The sequence below is a fragment of the Asterias amurensis genome, chromosome 1, assembly GCF_032118995.1.
Source record: "Asterias amurensis chromosome 1, ASM3211899v1".
Lineage (NCBI taxonomy): Eukaryota > Metazoa > Echinodermata > Asteroidea > Forcipulatida > Asteriidae > Asterias > Asterias amurensis.
In genome coordinates, this window is record NC_092648.1 from 24,221,576 (window position 1) to 24,239,662 (window position 18,087).

Genomic DNA, 18,087 nt, shown 5'->3' on the forward strand with positions numbered 1-18,087 from the left:
TTTCACGTGGAAATGTTGAAATGTTGCCCTGTCACACCCCCATGCCCCCGCCCCCTCCGTGGTAGAGTTTCTCTTTCGCATGGTTAACTTTGCTTTGAAAAAAACAACCTTGTCACACATGTGAGGTGTGTGAATCTAATTCTGAGGTCTCGAATTCAAGCTCGTGGAAAATTACTTCTTTCTCGAAAACAATATACGTTACTTCAGAGGGAGCCGTCTCTCACAATGTTTTATAATATCATCCTCTCCCCATTTTACTCGTTACCAAATAAGGTTTTATGCTATAATTATTTTGAGTAATTACCAAAAGTGTCCACTGCCTTCAAACGCCACTTAAAGCCAGACTAGCCTTCACTGTTGGTGTATCTCAACATATGCATAAAATAACAAACCTGTGAAAATTTGAGCTCAATCGGTCATCGAACTTGCGAGATAATAATGAAAGAAAAAAACCATCTTGTCACACGAAGTTGTGTGCGTTTAGATGTTGACAAAACACTATATTTTTATACGTCATGTTTCGCCGGGCACTGAGTTGCGTAGTCATAGTAAGATTGCGTACACTTTCTTGCTGGCTGCCAAAACACAAAGGTTTTGCCCGATCATGTTATGGTTTTCGTGTGACGTCAGAGGTTCGTTTCTCGTTACCAACAAAAGGCTTACGGATTCATGTGTGGTGAAGAGGTTTTAAACGTATCCGCTCGGCCACGTCACCCTACTGTATACCATTACCACCAAGAGACCCTTAAAAGGTGTGGTACTTTTGTGGCAGTCTGTGTTGTATGTTCACTGCCTCAAGCTCATCCCAACCTCAAACCAATGTATTACTTCATATAAACTGCTCACAAAAAGTAAGGACACTTTTTTCAATCCAGTATATTTGTTATTATTTAATACTCTCTTTGTATATGGTATATATCAATGCAAAGCTGAACTGTTCCTCTTTAAAATGATACCACATTTGCAATGGTTACATGTTGCTGAACTTGGCTACACGAATAACAATGAGGCAAAGTCACAAATCAAATGTGCCAAAATTACCGTTGTCTGTGAATGGTCAATAGGTAATGATCAATAATCAAACCGATGCAAGCTTTTCAGAACCATTACGCAAAGATTTGCACCAGTGGACACAATTAACCCTCATCCTGCAAAAACACCTTTTTTGATGGGTATTTGCAAGACGATATTCTTCAGCCAAATGCAGTCCCATACTTGCAGACTCTTGGACCAAATGCCATCTTTCACGATGAAAACGCTCGCCCCCATCGACCCCGACTGGTGACTGACTACCTGAAAAATGTTGGGGTGCACCGGATGGATTGGCCCGCTAACAGTCCAGACCTGAATCCCATGGAACATCTGTGGGACCAGCTTGGCCTCGCTGTCCGCGCCAGAACCACCAATACATCAACTGTGGCTGACCTAACCAGGTTCCTTAGTGAAGAATGGAACGCCATCCCTCATCATCAGCGCATCACAAGACTTGTGTGCAACATGAGGAGAAGGTGCCAGGCTGTCATCAACGCCTTCGGATCGTCCACTCGTTACTGAACTTTTGTATCAATAAAGTATATTATAAGATCAGTAAGTTGTCTTGCTCTATTACAAACTTCTTGTCTCAATAAAGTGGATTAAGATCAGTAAGTTGTCTTGCTTGTTTGAATTACGGTGTCAATTTGATTGTTCACACAGTAACACAAAATTGCTAATTTTGGCACATTTGATTTGCGACCTTGTCTCGTTCTCATTAGCGTGGTCAAGTCCAGCAACATGTAATCATTGCAATTGTGGTATCATTTTAAAGAGGAACAGTTCAGCTTTGCAATGATATATACAATATACAAAGAGAGTATTAAATAATAACAAATATACAGGATTGAAAAAAGTTTCCTTACTTTTTGTGAGCAGTTTACAACATGTTGAGAATAGGTTCACTTTGGGGTAGGCCTAATGTGCTAATGGAAACCTTTTGGAGTAAAGTGGTTATGCAAAAAGATACCATTTTTTATCCCCCCCCAAAAAAAAAAATGAATCTGAAAAGCGTTTCCGTCAGAAACGTTTTTCAGATTGTGTATTGAAATTTCGGGTTAATCTTCCATGCGTGGCGAAACTGCTCCGAATTTTCGGCTGTGTGTAAACAAAAACGCCACACCATATGAAATTAAATTTGCACAGGTAAGTGCTGTTGTATTTTATGATTGATGACACTGGACACTATTGGTAATAATTGTTAAAGAAAAGTCTTCTCACATGCATACAATAACAAGCCGGTGACGTTTGAGCTCAATTGGTCGTCGAAATTGTGAGAAAATAATGGAAGAAAAAAACACCCTTGTTGCACAAGTTGTGTGCTTTCAGATGCTTGATTTCGATACCTCAAAATCTAATTCTGAGGTATCGTAATCAAATTCAAATTAGCAAGAAATTGCTTCTTTCTCAAAAACTACGTTACTTCAGAGGGAGCCGCGCTTCTCGCAATGTTTTATGTTTTATATTGATCGTTGACAAGTAATTTTTATGCTAACAATTATTTTGAGTAATTACCAATAGTGCCAAGTGCCTTTAAAACAATCGAACGAATCAAAAAAACTACTGGTTGATGTCTATTTCATTTCAAGTTGTTTTTCTCCATTTTGCTCAGTTTGGTCGACCCAGACAGCAATGGTATTATTTTTTTCCCACGATAGAATTCAATTCACATGCGTCACACAAGTCATCAAAACAAACGAGTTGTGATCGTTATCCAAACGAGGCAATTATGAACATCTGTGTACATTCATGCAGACAAGGTTAACACCTGTGCACATACAGGTGTTCAAAATTGCATATTAATTTTAGACTTTCATGTGAACAAATTTAAATGCATTAATGAAAGAAAAACACAAATGCTGATTACATAAACACTGCCCTGTAATAGAGGCAGAGTTGATTTCCATTGTCGTCTCAAGGTGCTAACTCCGACTTTCTGTTATTCGTAAGTTGCCCCGAAAATTTGCATTAAAACCATAATTATCTCTTTCCTAGACGGGCTAATAAAACTAAAAAATGATAAGTGGCAGATAATTAAAAAACGAAGAACGGATCTCACGTCCATAAAACCAGATGGATAATTTTTACAACGCGCCCATTGCCAGCTACAACTATAGTCGTACACATTTAATTGCCCCTTCTCCTGATGATTTTCGATTAAAAACAGCATCACCTGTCAAAGCTCTTTTAAAATTGTCAAGTGCAATGGACAAAAGTGTTTTATATGTCTAACACATTTCTAAGCATAACTTTTGGACCCACTTTTTCACATGTTTAACCTAAAACATGTTTATATTTGTGTGTGTGTTTAAACCAAAATAAGCAGGTGCCAGAATGATACACATTTAAATGTTATTATGTTTCAAAGTGGCCACAACAAATATGTTTAAACTCTTAACGTGCACCGTTTTTACACTGGAGTATTTCTGATCAACAGAGTGAGAGTTCGGGTGTCAATTAGACACTCATTGCTTTAGTCCTTTGGAAAGGCGGATGTCATGTTTGGTCTGTAATACACGTAAGGAACTTTAGAAAAAATAAAATATTACACTAGTCGCGGCAAGAGAATGGGTTTGCCCCCCTTGCTTCTGGCAGTGGCTGATAGGCGGACCCCAGCACACTTTAACTCTTTGCTATTATAAATCGGTACAATAGTTCAAAGACTTGCCTTTGAAATGTTTCTCTTTCCTGTGCCTTGTCCACATTGGTAGATCCGTGAGTTATTTCATCCTTTAAACAATCTCAGCTCATGTGGAGTATACAGCCGGTGCTGCAAGTTACTGCACTCCAAGCTAATTATTCACATAAACCATCTCTGCCCTCACAGGTACCCATTTTACCCCTGTGTGAAGGGAAGCAATGGTTAAGTGTCTTGCTCAAGGACACAAAAGACACAAGTGTCAGGACCGGGATCGAACCCACATCCCGTTGACTTTACTATCAGAACTTGAGTCCGATGATATCGGCATTATTTTATTTATAAAACATAAAAATTATTTCGGTGGAAATCAGGCATTGAAACTTTACGAACCAATTGAAATAAAACAAAGGTTGTACATGCACATTTAAAAAAGAAAGGGAAAAAAAGGCCTATATGGATTGTTAAATAAGTTTAATTACAAGCCATGGGTGAAGATAATGCCGATCGACAGCTTTAAGATTCCATATTATGGCAAACACAAAACGTCAGTTTTCGGGTGCATTTCACAAGCTTCGGATCCTCGGCCTCTAATTGGCCCTTATGGGCAACTGCGCAATCAATGGGCGTGGTTTGTGTGGGTGTCATGAAGAATGAAACCTTTACTGCGACGGTTCAGCTTTTCATATCATCGGTGTGTTCTGTCAACTCAACAGGTAAGTGAACAACTCAGCTTGTAATGCTTTTATCGTCATAGAGTGATAGCAGACAATTGATACAATCGATCGGGTCTGAATTGTACATTATTCGGGGTCAGGAAAGCGGGGAGTGGGGAGGGGGAGTGGTGGTCAATTTGTCTGGCGTTCCAGAATGACTCGAAATACGAGTAGAAATTACACGACCTTGTGGATTCCTTTATCCCAGTACGCTATCTTCTGCCTGTAAAGGTTTACACATTTGGGATCTGAATCCTGGATCTGTATGTTCTGGTAATATCCCCGCGTCTCTATACCGCACGTCTGTTTCTTGTGTAATTTTACAAACAAATCAAATCTTCAAAATTTTAGTATTGGTTGAGAACATTTTGAGTTTTTTTCAGCTGAAGTATTTTTAGCACACAAATTTCTGCAAACAAGGGTGTTTTTCTCTCTCATTGTTAATTGCAACTTCGATGACCAATTGCGCCCAATTTTTAACAGGTTTGTTATTTTGTGCATATTATGTTGGGGGTAGCCCTACACCAAGTGAGAATACTGGTCTTTGGCAATTGCTAAAGGTGGTGTCCAGTGACTTCAGATTGGAAGTAAAAGGTTTCAACTGACAAGATGCTTCTTTACAATTTATTCCGGGCTTCCCTTACTTATAAACATGTATAACTGTTGTTTTAGGTTTTACTGGTAACACGGCTGGGCAAGATGATTGAACTAACGCGTATCCTGGTTGGGTCTTTGGTACTCCTAGTCATGATCAACGAATCCTATGGTAAGACAGTGTAAACTGTAATCCCCCGGTCAGAACTTCGACCCGGATCCCCGTGGGACCTGATCCGTTTCCGAGTCAGTATGACCCGGATTGTCAAAATGACACAGAAACGTGTCAAGTTGACGCAGAATCCGAACTGAAGTCCAATTTTTAAAGGCACCGGACTAGTCACACGTTTGGTAATTGGGACCGGAACCCGGATCAGGAGTTTTAGAGTGTGTTCAAAATAATTACTGTACACAAACTCTGAGTGTAATTTTGTTATTATATAGGCTAATAATAATCTCTGAAATTTAATTAAATGTCGTTTATGATGGGCCGAGTCAATTAAATGGAAAAGTGGTATATAATATGCATTGTGTCTGCATAAAACCATACATAAACCTAATTTAACAAGCTTGAATGTACAAACGCGCGGCATACACATTATTCTTTATTAAAGGAACACGTTGCCTTGGATCGGACGAGTTGGTCAAAACAAAAGCGTTTGTAACCGTTTTGTATTAAATGCATATGGTTGGAAAGATGTTGTAAAAGTTGAATACAATGATCCACACAAAGTTTGCCTCCAAATTGCGTGGTTTTCCTTCTACTGTGCGAACTAACATGGTCGGCCATTTATGTGAGTCAAAATTTTGACCCCCATAAATGGCCGACGTGTTAGTCGACGAGGTAAAAGGAAAACCACGCAATTTCGAGGCATGTCTGTGTGTATCATTGTATTCTACTTTTACAACATCTTTCTACCCATATGCATTTTATAAAAAACGGTTACAAACGCTTTTCAAAGACCAACTCGACCGATCCGAGGCAACGTGTTCCTTTAATAAAGGCAGTAGACGCTATCGGTAAATACACAAAATAATTGTGAGCATAAAATCATACTTTGTAACAAGCAATGGGCTGTTGATAGTTATATAACACATTGTTAATGTTAGAAACGGCTCCCTCCGAAGAAGTAATTTTTTACGAATTTGATTTCGAGACCTCAGAATTAGATTCAGATGTCCTTAAATCAAGCATCTGGAAGCACACACAACTTTGCATTCGCAGGAAGTACAGACCGGGCTTTTATATGCGGGCTTGGAATAAATAAAGAAACAATGCTTCATTTTCAGCCGAGTGTTATGACCGTGATGGCACCGTAAACCCCGATGGCCTCTTCTGCTTTAATAGCGACGAACCATGTTGGTCCAGTTTGGACCCATCTCGTCTGGCAACCATGGACAACCAGTTCTACCTGTTCACTCGTGAACTGACGGGTGAAAACAAGTGCTCGGGCGGCGGGAATGAGCTTTCCTGGGACGATCCCAACACTTTCGGCGATATCTCCAACTCTAGAGAAACAGTTGTGATAATCCACGGTTGGACGAGCAGCAGTGGAAACGAATACGAATCTGCGATGTGCGATGCGTTCATGGAATTGGTATGTAGCCTATATAGGGTGCGTTCGATTAGCTTCCCCGGGTCGACCCCGGTGTGTGGCGTTTTATTTTTCTAGGACGAACATGTGCAGATAATTACCCACATTCGTCCTGGAAAAAAACGCCACACACCGGGGTCGACCCAGGGAAGCTAAACGAACGCACCCTTATTATGTTGTACATAGACTTGTTCCAATAAGTCTTTTGCGTATTAGATTTGAATGTTGTTTGGTAATGGCGTGTGGATCAAAAGTCACCACCTAAGTTTGAATTCCTCAGATTATAGAGACAGTTGCTAAGTCACATGATTAGGACAAGCTTTTGCGTAGACGTATAAGAGTGGCATGGTGATACCCTGGATGTTGTCCCGCAAGGATTGTTTTATGGCTGTTAACCTATAACACAGTTCTGTCTGAAAGGATGTGTATGGCACAATATGGGTCTGCTCATCTGATGGAGGTTAACCTTGTTTGGAGCGGAATTGGATAAAAAAATAATAATGAAACAATCATCTGGTATATTTGCGAGTATAGTTTGGCGAGCACATGGCTATATGAACGTGAGATAGGTAGGCCTATCACATGAGACTACAACCTCTCTCTAAGATTGATCGTAATTAGCTGCAAATCAATCGTAGTTGCTAAGAAAAGTGTGATGTCACAATACGAATCACTATGGTGATACCTCAAAATTTGTCTTGCGCTGGATTTTATTGCTTGGTGAAATCGGCCCCTGGTCACACAGGCCCCAATAACAAGAACGAAAACGAGAAAGAAAACGAGAACGATAAAAATGCACGCCCTTTAATGGTTGAATGAGCGTGGGTTCTGCATTCAACCAATCGATGGCGTGCATTTTTATCGTTCTCGTTTTCGTTCTCGTTTTCGTTCCCGTTATTGGGGCCTGTGTGACCGGGTCTTTATGTCAAATTAATAAGTACACTGTTAAAAAAAATGTTGTTAATTTACAGTAGTTTGTTTTGTCAATTGGCATTACGGAGGCTACTTTTGTCTACAGAAGATTCAACTGTGATTTTCCACTGTGCATCAACATCAGAATCTCCTGTGATGTGTACTGTACCTTCACAGCACAATCCACTGTAATTGATGTTGGCTAAAATGTAGAAGCTCTGTGGCACAACAGTAGATTTATTTGAAGGATTTTGTTCATCAACATAGTGTTTTGTACACGAACAACTCTCTGTGACAGAACATACACTGCTTTCTGCGCGTTTACGTTGAATCTCTGTTATGTCACATAGGATGACCAATCTTCTGTGTATACACAATGCTTTGTTTTGCTACCTTGACCACCCTCTCATTAATATAATTCAAACAAGAAAATAAAAGACATATCACACACGTTTTATCTCAGTTTCACAAAACATTAACAGTTTTTTCAACTTTAATTGAAATTCACTCAAAATAATGCAACTGTCGTCATAATGTACACAAGGAATAATACTTTTAAATACTTTTTTTTTACATTATAATTTATTGTTTAAAATGACTTAAAGGAAGGGAAATGACCAATTCAATTTTGGTAGAGTCCCCGTGTGATTGGGGGAAAGTTACAAGTCTCTACTCTTGTAAAATGGTGTAAATTGCCATTGTATTCGATAACCATTGCCCCGGAAAGTTATCGAATACAAGGGCCATTTACATCATTTTAAAGTGAGGTTAGAGATATTTTTCCCCACTGATCACATAAGGACTCTATCTATTGAAAAGAAGGAGTACATCACAAAAATGAATTGCTCATTTCCCTTCCTCTTTAAATAAGTGAACAACTCTGCATGTTTTAACTATTACACATTACCGACTTCAACCAGTCTCTATTGTCCATAAATATTGCATCAATAACAAAAACACGATTCGTACTACGTTTGTGTTCAATTCATAATGGAAATTGTTTCAAGAGAAACTATTAATTAGGGGTAGGTTCATACACTGGTGATGACCTTGATAACAAATGGTGTAACATTTTCAACCTAAAGACTACTGTTACAAAGATGATCATGGTTGTAAGCATCCTGCGAAATGTTTTGGTCTGAAGTGCCCCTTTATCGAAAATCAATCAAAGTTTGCCAAAAATTTGAACCCCCAAAGGTCGGCTTGAGGCAACTTACATACAGTTTCAAATGATCGGACAATGGAAACACTGGCTCAGTATTTCCAACTTCATAAGTATAGGCCTTTTGTCTAAATTTCTGCCAGTGTGCAAATGTGTACTGTAGGTGATGTTTTTGAATAAAATTGTGTTTTTCACATTGTTTAAAATTACTTAAAAGGGAAGATTTTTTCAGTCTTTAATGATTATACAATTTCAATCTGTCTATTATAAGCATTGCAGCAATAATACTTATAAAAACATTAAATACAGTACATACTTGAACTGGTTCCAAGAGAAAATGTTCATGTTAATTTTGCATCGGTGATAAAGAATTATAATTGTGTGTTTTTATCCATACACTGATGTAGATTATAAGCACTGTATACCCAGTACTGAGTATGCAGTGCTGAACACATCAGTGCATGGAGAAAAACACAGATATTAAGCCCAACAGGGTAACAGCGAACATCTGTAAAAAAAAAATTCCCCCAGTTAATGTTTTTTTTTTACATGTTTGTCACACCAAGTAAATTTTATGAAATTTCAAAGCTTATTTTTATTTTATTTATTTATTATTATTATTTTTTTTTTTTTTTGGGGGGGGGTCATGAACTGAGACAAACCTATCCTACTTTATTGCTTGTTAATTCAAGAGTGAAACATTTAAAAACAGTTAAAGCGTTCACTCTAACAAGAAAACTAGCTAAAACACTCAGGAATTTTGTTACATACACCATGTAGTGCTGTTTAAAAAAAAAACATTCAACTTTAGTGCTATCTGAACTGTTTTACTTCTACACCACCCACATTTCTTCAAAGTCTTTCAGCTTGGTACAAAGTTGTACAACTTTGTTATTGGGCCCTCCTTTGGTGTTGGAGGACCTCTTGCTGCCTCTTTCCGGTCTAATCTTGAACAGCAGTCTGCACATAAAAAAGATACAAAACTGTACATTATACACATCAATCTAATTCTGTATGCCAGTATCCACTTTAAAGTTGATTTGTATGATTATGCTTATTTGTCATACTCGTTGATGGGCATTGTTCTAAACAGATTGTAGTCTTAAAGGAAGTTAACAGTAGTAAATACTCTTGAGGGAAAATGTTTGTTAAAAAATGTTTGTTTTCTTTTTTGACTATTGCTCTTAACCCTGCGCTGCACCATGCCAGTCAAAAGCGTCTATCCCCCCCCCCCATCGTACAGTCAGCTGCAGTACGGTGTGAAATTGCGTGTAAAACTAATTTGGCTGCTCACAAACTCTTCTACCATGGTACCATTAGACTCAAAAACGTTCACTGAATCCACAGAACAGAAAAAAAAAATGCAAACAAAATGTTCATGGGGGGTAAGCACACTCAGAAAAAAAACAACAACTAATTTTTGCAAAAATCCAACTTTTATGCTCCATTACACTATTGCACTGTTTGCTGCAGTACCGTGTAAAACAAGTATTCATTTCGGTTTACACTTGCATGTCTTAAGTCACACAAGTTTGGCAGGTAAACTAACTGGAACAAAAGCGGTTGTATCTTTGTTGGCATTTATGAACAAAATAATTGTGGTTGATTTATTCCAATAGTTTTACTGAATTTATTGGATTGTGCACTGTAGACTTAATCACACAGTTAAAGAGGGTCTTTAATGTCAAATTCAATTTTGTGATATACTTATTTTCCAAAAAATGCCTCCTTTGATGGAAAAGACTCATTAGTTGTTGATAATCCAATGACGTCATGTTTCAAATTGAAGTCACGAATGAACCAAAACAACCGGTACAAAAATGAACCCATTTTTCTCTTGAATGATGTCATGTAGGATGTTTTGAACGTTGACAAATTTTGCACTGGAGGGTATCGAATAGAATGGCAATTACACCACTTTAACATGAGGTAAGAGACTTGTAATTTTTTCACCACTCACATGAGGACTATATCTATTGGAAAATGAGTACGTCACATTAAAGCCGCTCTTTAAGTGCAGTTGAACTGCAGTTGTTTCCACTTGGCCAAAATGAAGAATAATACAAGTGCTTCAAAATAATTACCTTTGCATGAACTCAGGAGTAGCTGCAATATTAGGTGGGTATTGTAGATTGAAAACATAGAACACCACGAACCACATCTGAAGACCCTTGAGAAGATCACTGCAATGGAGTAGTGGATTCCTTTCGATGCAGACTGCACATTTTGCGCTCAGGAAGGGGTTGTCACCTGCAGCAGAAACAAGCATTTAAACAAACATCAACTTATTTGCAAATGCAAATAACAAAAGGACCAGTTTAGGTTATAAAATGAGGTATTTTTTTTTACCAAATCTTTATTTACATCTACCCACAGTTAATATTTTTAAGACACACGGGGTAAGTCTAATGAGCATAGGAAATCTGTGGGCTTAAAATGTTGAATCGGTGACATTTTTTGTTGACCACAAAATATTGCAGTATTTTTCAGATGATCCAGGGTGTGGGAGTTTAAGTTTTTAAGAAAAATGTTGGCAAGTTCACTTTACAATTTCAAATATGAGCACAAAGCTGTAGACAAAATGTCTTATTGGAAACAATAAACCATCTGATTTAAGATTGATTTTATTAAGTATGGGAAACACCATAGTTCCATCAGTAATACTATACTTATCCTTGTAAGCATATGCACAAAAATTTAAGTATGATTGATTTTCAACTCAAATGTACTTCAGGTGAGAAAATTATCATTCAATGTTCAAGTTATTATTAATGGGGAAACTAAATTGGGGAACTAAAATGTCAGTTATTTTCGAAGGTATTTTTTACCTGCATAGGCCAGTACAGGGCTATCCGTGTCACAGTCAAAGTCAGAGCTTCTTGCAGTTTCCTTTATACAGAAAGAAAAAGAAAACAAATCACAAACATGTATATTATTCAAAATATATAAATACCAGAGGCCATTTACAACATTGGTAATTACCATGACACTGCTATACTTTGTGTCCCTTTAAGCTGTTGTCAGCATTTCTCATAACAAGAGCTTATAAAACGCGATGAATTTTTCACTGGTTATTTCATGATATTGAAAAGTAAGGGTTTAATATTGATGTTGTACTTGTACCTTTTGTCTATAAACAAATGCCGAATATATCTGGTTAAGTCAGAACTGGAAGATGTTCCCACTTGAAAAGTATTTAAAGAAAACTTTCAACTGATCCATTAGTTATTAAATAATTGGCGCACTACTTGAGATCGCGGCACAGTTTTCATTAACGGAAATTGGTCCAGCGCGCGCAGCGCCCTCTAGCGGTTGTGAACAAACCTACTACTACAGAACAGTACTACACAGTACTACTACTAGCAGTAGCACTCAATCGACAAAAAGATACATACAAAATGGATCGTCACTTACTATACCATTACCAGACCAGAGGCCGATTTCACAAAGATCTCAAATTGATCGTAACTTCAAGTCAATCGTAGTTGCTCAGTAAAGTGTGATGTCACAATACAAATCTCTATGGTGATACTGAAAATTTGTCATGCGATGAATTTTATTGCTTTGTGAAATCGGCCCCTGGCAGGCCAGGCTAAAAAATGTGTTTTAATGCATCCTCATCTGCTCATATATGTTCACCATGAGTGAGTTTAGTATAAATCAGCTTGCCAACCAAGTAAAAAAACAGTAGTAAGGTTAATAGGTAGGCCTAGGCCTAGTGTAGGAATTTTTAGTAAAAAAAATTGTGACTGAAATAATCACATTCATTTTCATTTTACTGAATTAATTTGCTGATTTTTAGTTGTATTGTAATGTTACTAAGAGTAAGACATCTATGTATTGTCAGTCAGATGATCGACTAGACATGTTGTAAAATACTACTAGTAAACTAGAGCCAGAGGGTAGGCTAATTTTAATTAACTGAAATTGGAAAGCTAGTAAAGCAAAAGACAAGACATTTCCAGAACCAGAAAAACAACTTTATAATTCATGTCCATGGACCATGGCAAACAACAAATCATCCCAAATCCACATGCAGCCTGTCTGTGTGTTGTGTTGACGTTATGCATGCACACACACAAACACACACAATCTGTCATCTATCACGTCTATCATCGATCTGACGATCGTCTGTCGCTAAACATGATAAATTTTCCAATTGTCATATTTTATGTTCAAGCCTAACGAGCGTTAGGCTTATGTTAACCATGTGACTTACAATAATAGTAATAATATTCATATTAATAACACAGAATAGTGTTCTTTATCTTACCTGTAATTTTTTTGTCGTGGAAACTGATCAGCAAAGGTCAAGTACAAACTCTTCCAAAAGTTAAGTGAGCGCACAATGTGACGTGATGGTGGAGAGAGCGCACGCGCACAAACGACGGCGGAAGATCCAGCCGGTCTGAACCAGTTCCTGCTGATCACTTTTTCCCCTTTTTGCCGCGCACACGCACAGAAGACGACAAGAACTTCGTAATGGTACCCGTCTTCTCTTTGTTTAATGCAAAAATTTGAGGGCCACCAGGGAAAAATCACTGTAGTGTGATACGCTAGGGGGGACGATCTCTGTTAAATGAATTTTTTATCAATGAACCAAGGAAAGTTCAGAGCTTTCTAGTCCGACACCACAATGTTCCTATGATAGTAAATGCAATGCTTTTTTACATGAGTAGGGGCATATCCTGTAATCTTCGGACGAAAATTAGCTCTAGGCTACTAGGGCCTACGAGTCTTCATTGCAATTTTTACTTTACTGAGTAGCCTACACCACACATGCCCGCCCGCGCCACACCGATGATGAGGGCCGTAGTTTTCCCTTTCCAGCACTGATATTAAAGCCTAAATCCGCAGTTTATTATAGTGGCTAAGAATGGAAGGCAATTAGCTGCTATATCAGAGTGCAGTTAGTTCTGTTAGAGGACAACCCGGCTGTTCAGAAACAGCAGAATGTGTCAAATCCTCAAGGGTTCACTGTACCGTCACAAAATGTTCCTACAACAGCAGACTTACTTTAAATTTACAGAGAATAGGAGCACACTGTTTAGAGACTGCATATGTTTTGTATATTCACAGAGAAATAGGAAAACGGCAACTTCTGCTGTTCATTTTTGATTCTTTCCAACAAAAAAGCTACTGTGAATTCACACAAATTTTTTACAGTGTAGTCTTTACAGGCTGGTCCAGGTAAGTTTGCCATGATTGCTTCTCCGCTCACTGGAGTTGTTGTTCCCCCTAGGTTTAACACAGTATGTCATTTACAGGGCGACTATAACATCATCATGGTAAATTGGGAGTTGGCGGCCGATAATATAAACTACTTTCGGAGTAAGATGGATTCCAGACTAGTTGCAAGGGAACTTGCAGTACTACTGAAGAAGTTGCACGAGCATCCAGGATTAGACCTAGATTACGCAAACGTTCACTTGGTGGGGCACAGCCTTGGTGCCCATTTGGCGGGCTACACTGGCGATTTCTTACAAGGACAGATCGGTCATATCACAGGTAAGGATATATAGACATATAGACTTGACTTCAGTTCTGAGGTTGCATTTTTTTTATCTACATCAGCCACACCCCCTGCGTTCATGCATACGAATTTCAGGAAGATTTTCTTTTTATGCTAAAGAATGAATTTTATTTCACAGACGCAGTTTCCCAGATCCACTTGCTCCTAATAATTGTTGTACAAGTAAAAAGTATACTGAAATATGTATGATGAAGTACAGTAAAAACAAATAGAACATGTTTATTTTCGGGTGAATTCGATATTACTATACCTCATACATATTCATGACCGAGAGTCGAGTTCTCAGCATCAACATCACATGACCCGATTTATGCCAAAAGACATTTCCTAAAGATTTGTTTCTCGAACGACGAAAGTGACAATGAATGCTGATTCAAAACATTTGTACATGTCTGGTGGACGTGAGATAATGTCATAGCAATAATTCATTGTTTATAACACCGTTAACAATTGGCCACTTGTTTTGTTTTTAATGCAAAATAAACCTTAAGCGAATGCTTTCATCCAAATAATTTGAAAACAAAATAGCTTTTCAAAAATTTAAATCTCAATTTTCAGGTAAAATCGGCCACCCAATATAGTTGGACCTTGCGTATGAAATCAGAAGGAAGACTTTGTTTGTTTTTTAACTGTTCGATTGTTTAAGTCATACAATGAAGATAATATAATTTACTACATTGAAAGCTGCTGCACTTCTAACCAAGTCAGTTTTTGTTGCCGTTATTTCACGAGTGATAACCAAACAGTTGCATTTTTGACGTGAATTATAATCTTGTCTTTTTGTTGGTTAATTTAACAAATTCTCATGTACAATCTAATACTGCTGGACTATGAATTATTACAGTGGACACTCGGTAACTGTCAAAATATTAATCTTCTCACCTTGTGTATCTCAACATACGCATAAAATAACAAACCTGTGAAAATTTGAGCTCAATCGGTCGTCGAAGTTGCAAGATAATAATGAAAGAAGAAACACCATTGTCACACGAAGTTGTGTGCTTCAGATGCTTGATTTCGAGACCACAAAATATTTCAAAATCCGAGGTCTCGAAATCAATGTTGTCGAAAATTAATTTGTTTTATCGATAACTACGCTACTTCAGTGGGTAAGCCGTTTCTCGCAATGTTTTGTTATCGCCAACAGCTCCCCATTACTCGTTACCAAGTTCGGTTTTATGCTAATAATTATTTTAAGTTATTACCGATAGTGCCTTTAAATGTGTGCAGTTCTAATGTTTTTGATTTTTTTTGTGTTAGTGTGTATGTGTGCGTGTTTATTTGATATATTTATATATTTGATATTATTGTTGTTGAGAGACGACGTCGTCTTATATCCAGCTTTGGATTTAACAATGTTATATCTATCTAATCTTTCAAATCTACAGGCCTTGACCCTGCGAGACCAGATTTCAAAGATTATGTGGGAAAGCCGGAGTGCGTTTTGGATAAAACTGATGCCGACTTCGTTGACGTCATCCATTCGGATGGAAGCCTCCAAGCGTATGGACTTGAGGAACCGGTAAATCTTGTTTAAACCGCCCAACCCTTTCATAATAATAATAATAATAATAATAATAATAATAATAATATGTATTCGGGCAAACACATTTACAAGTACGTGAAGTATACTTGTAAACAAATATTTAAAACAAAGTAAAACAACAGCGGGATACCAAGAAGAGCTTTTAAAAACTAAAAAAAGTAACAACAAAATAACTATCGCCGAAAGGCGTATGTCTCCTAAATCCGAGAAATAAAACAAAAAACACATAAAAAGCACATAAAAAAATACAAAACCAATTAACAACTAGAATACGAAAGGCCCAACAAGCATAAAAAGGAAGCGCGTCTACCAGTATTGAAAAATAGCAGACGCGCGCGATCTAGCCGTAGCTGTAGCCGAAGTCGCCGTTTCGGACACGGCCTAAGTTAAAACTGTGTACAAACTTCTCCTGATAGCGCCCTCTTTTGAATCCTCCTCCTACACCTACGTTAATCCGACCCCTACGTTAATTTCCAATGAGGAGGACTGAATTTCCGGCAGACAGAATTCCCTGGTACCCGGCACTGATCTCCAGGGGGACAGATGTCCCGCCACAACCCCACTCAACGAGAACGAAACCGATAAAAATGCAAGCATTCGATTGGTTGAAATGCTCCACGCAGAATACGTCCACGCTCATTCAACCAATCGAGGGCGTGCATTTTTATCGTTCTCGTTTTCGTTCTTGTTGTCGGGGCTTGTGTGACCGAACCTCTAATCAATGTTCCTTCTTTTTACAGTTGGGTCACCAAGACTTTTATCCGAACAAAGGAACCTTTATGCAACCAAAGTGTTTGTGGAAGGTCGCTTGCAGTCACATGCGGGCATATGACTTCTACTTATCCAGCATAAAGAACTTCGACATTCAGCCCGGCCAAACCTGTTCCTTCGTCACTGAAGCGTGCAGCGGGACGACATGCAGCGGTACATGTCCCCGGATGGGCATCCATGCTGAGAAAGGAGACGGCTCTGGAAGTTTTCGCATCACGATGACATCAAGCAACTGCGGGTGTGCATACATTGTCTAGGAGACGTTTGGATGGGTTATTAACAACAACAAAAAGAGGAAGAAAAACCCAAGTATGCCTACACTTTGCCTCTGCCCTTACTACCAAATTTAATTATCCTCTAAAGTACATTGAGCTTATTTTGGTGATGGTATTTTACTGAGAATTTAATTATATTAGAGGATTGAAATAAAGTTTGTTAGGACGCACACTTATTACATTAATGTGGGTGAATTTTTTGGGGTTAAATAAAGTTCAGCAATTAAGTGAAAATTGAGAAATAGGCAATGATGGGCAAATTCATCAAAAAACAAATACATTGCCCTATTTGCTTCTGGTAAACGGTGGATGAGTCAGTTTAAATAAAGGGGGTGGGCGTGACCTATAGTGGGATTGCGTCTTTACCATCTCTCTCAATGTAAAAGTGAAAACTACTCGTTTTGTCCGCCATACCACCGTTGCAAAAAGCCATAATGACATACAAATATTTTGAGAGTGAACAACGGGTACTTTTAACACCATTTAGAGAGCAATTCATACCACTTCATCGAAGAGGAGTGGTGCAGATTTCACTCTCAAAAAAGCGAAACTGACACAACTCGGAAGAGAGTGAAATTGTTCACTCTTTTACCTACGGACATAATACTAGTTTACATTAAAACAGAAACTACAGGTGCGAATGAATCTGCATGCCATTATACACAAGTAAATGTTATCAGTAAAGGAAACGTTATCATTATTATAGATCTGTCCATGACATTTTGAAAAGATCAAGCATAGCGAAAATTATGTCAAATTTTTGACCGTGATACACTTTATAATCGACTTGGAAATCGAAAATTCAACAAGTCAACAATTTTACGATCTGTCTGTTCAACGCTAGGTGGCAGCAGACCAAAATAATTGTCATAGACCCGTCGAAATACCCATTGCGCAATGAGGTACATGCTGGTCTAGATAGGGACCAAGCTTGATAGCTAGCTAGACCAGCATGCACCTTATTTCACGGCTAAGACGCGTGTACAGAGAATTTGCGAAACGTTCTATGTTTACGTCGCTGGACATGTTCACATTTCCGCTGGTAAGTCTGCTGCCATCAAGTCCCCCCCACCCCCATTGAAATTATTCTTCTTAGAACACGACTTTTAAGAAGGATGAAATTATTTTACTACGTGGTTTTATTTGGCACTAACAGTGATTAAAAAAAGGAATGCGAAATAGTAACAACTACAATTGTACGAGTCAGTTATTGAGCAATCCTGTCTAGAATCCTAAATTGTACGCCTTTTAGCAAAAATAGGGTTTAAGCCAAAGTGCAAAGGATAAGATTTAACAAATTGTGAGTGTTGACT

At 38.2% G+C, this 18,087-nt stretch overlaps 1 protein-coding gene and 1 long non-coding RNA gene across 3 annotated transcripts; one reads left to right on the top strand and one right to left on the bottom strand.

Moving 5' to 3' along the window:
* Nucleotides 1–4,373: 4,373 nt before the first annotated feature.
* LOC139933823 (pancreatic triacylglycerol lipase-like) lies at nt 4,374–16,768 on the top strand. Of its 2 annotated transcripts, none has more exons than XM_071928041.1 (6): nt 4,374–4,386; nt 5,059–5,152; nt 6,271–6,578; nt 13,917–14,157; nt 15,571–15,704; nt 16,469–16,768. In XM_071928041.1, the coding sequence occupies exons 2-6, from the start codon at nt 5,086–5,088 to the stop codon at nt 16,754–16,756; spliced, it is 1,038 nt and encodes a 345-aa protein (XP_071784142.1). In that variant the 5' UTR covers nt 4,374–4,386; nt 5,059–5,085; the 3' UTR covers nt 16,757–16,768. The 2 variants fall into 2 exon arrangements, with proteins under 2 accessions (XP_071784142.1, XP_071784151.1); XM_071928050.1 differs by lacking the exon at nt 4,374–4,386 and adding an exon at nt 4,639–4,659.
* On the bottom strand, nt 7,872–13,021 carry LOC139933803 (uncharacterized). Its single transcript, XR_011785622.1, has 4 exons — nt 12,923–13,021; nt 11,478–11,538; nt 10,734–10,899; nt 7,872–9,609 (listed from the first exon to the last, which is right to left on the bottom strand). It is a non-coding gene; the product is annotated as an uncharacterized lncRNA (long non-coding RNA).
* Nucleotides 16,769–18,087: the final 1,319 nt, after the last annotated feature.

What these genes read in the sequence shown, in the direction of transcription:
- LOC139933823 (XM_071928041.1), top strand. Translation starts at nt 5,086, where the DNA reads ATGATTGAACTAACGCGTATCCTGGTTGGGTCTTTGGTACTCCTAGTC. An exon ending in GCGATGCGTTCATGGAATTG is followed by an intron (nt 6,579 to 13,916) that starts GTATGTAGCCTA and finishes TGTCATTTACAG; the next exon opens with GGCGACTATAACATCATCAT. An exon ending in ACAGATCGGTCATATCACAG is followed by an intron (nt 14,158 to 15,570) that starts GTAAGGATATAT and finishes TCAAATCTACAG; the next exon opens with GCCTTGACCCTGCGAGACCA.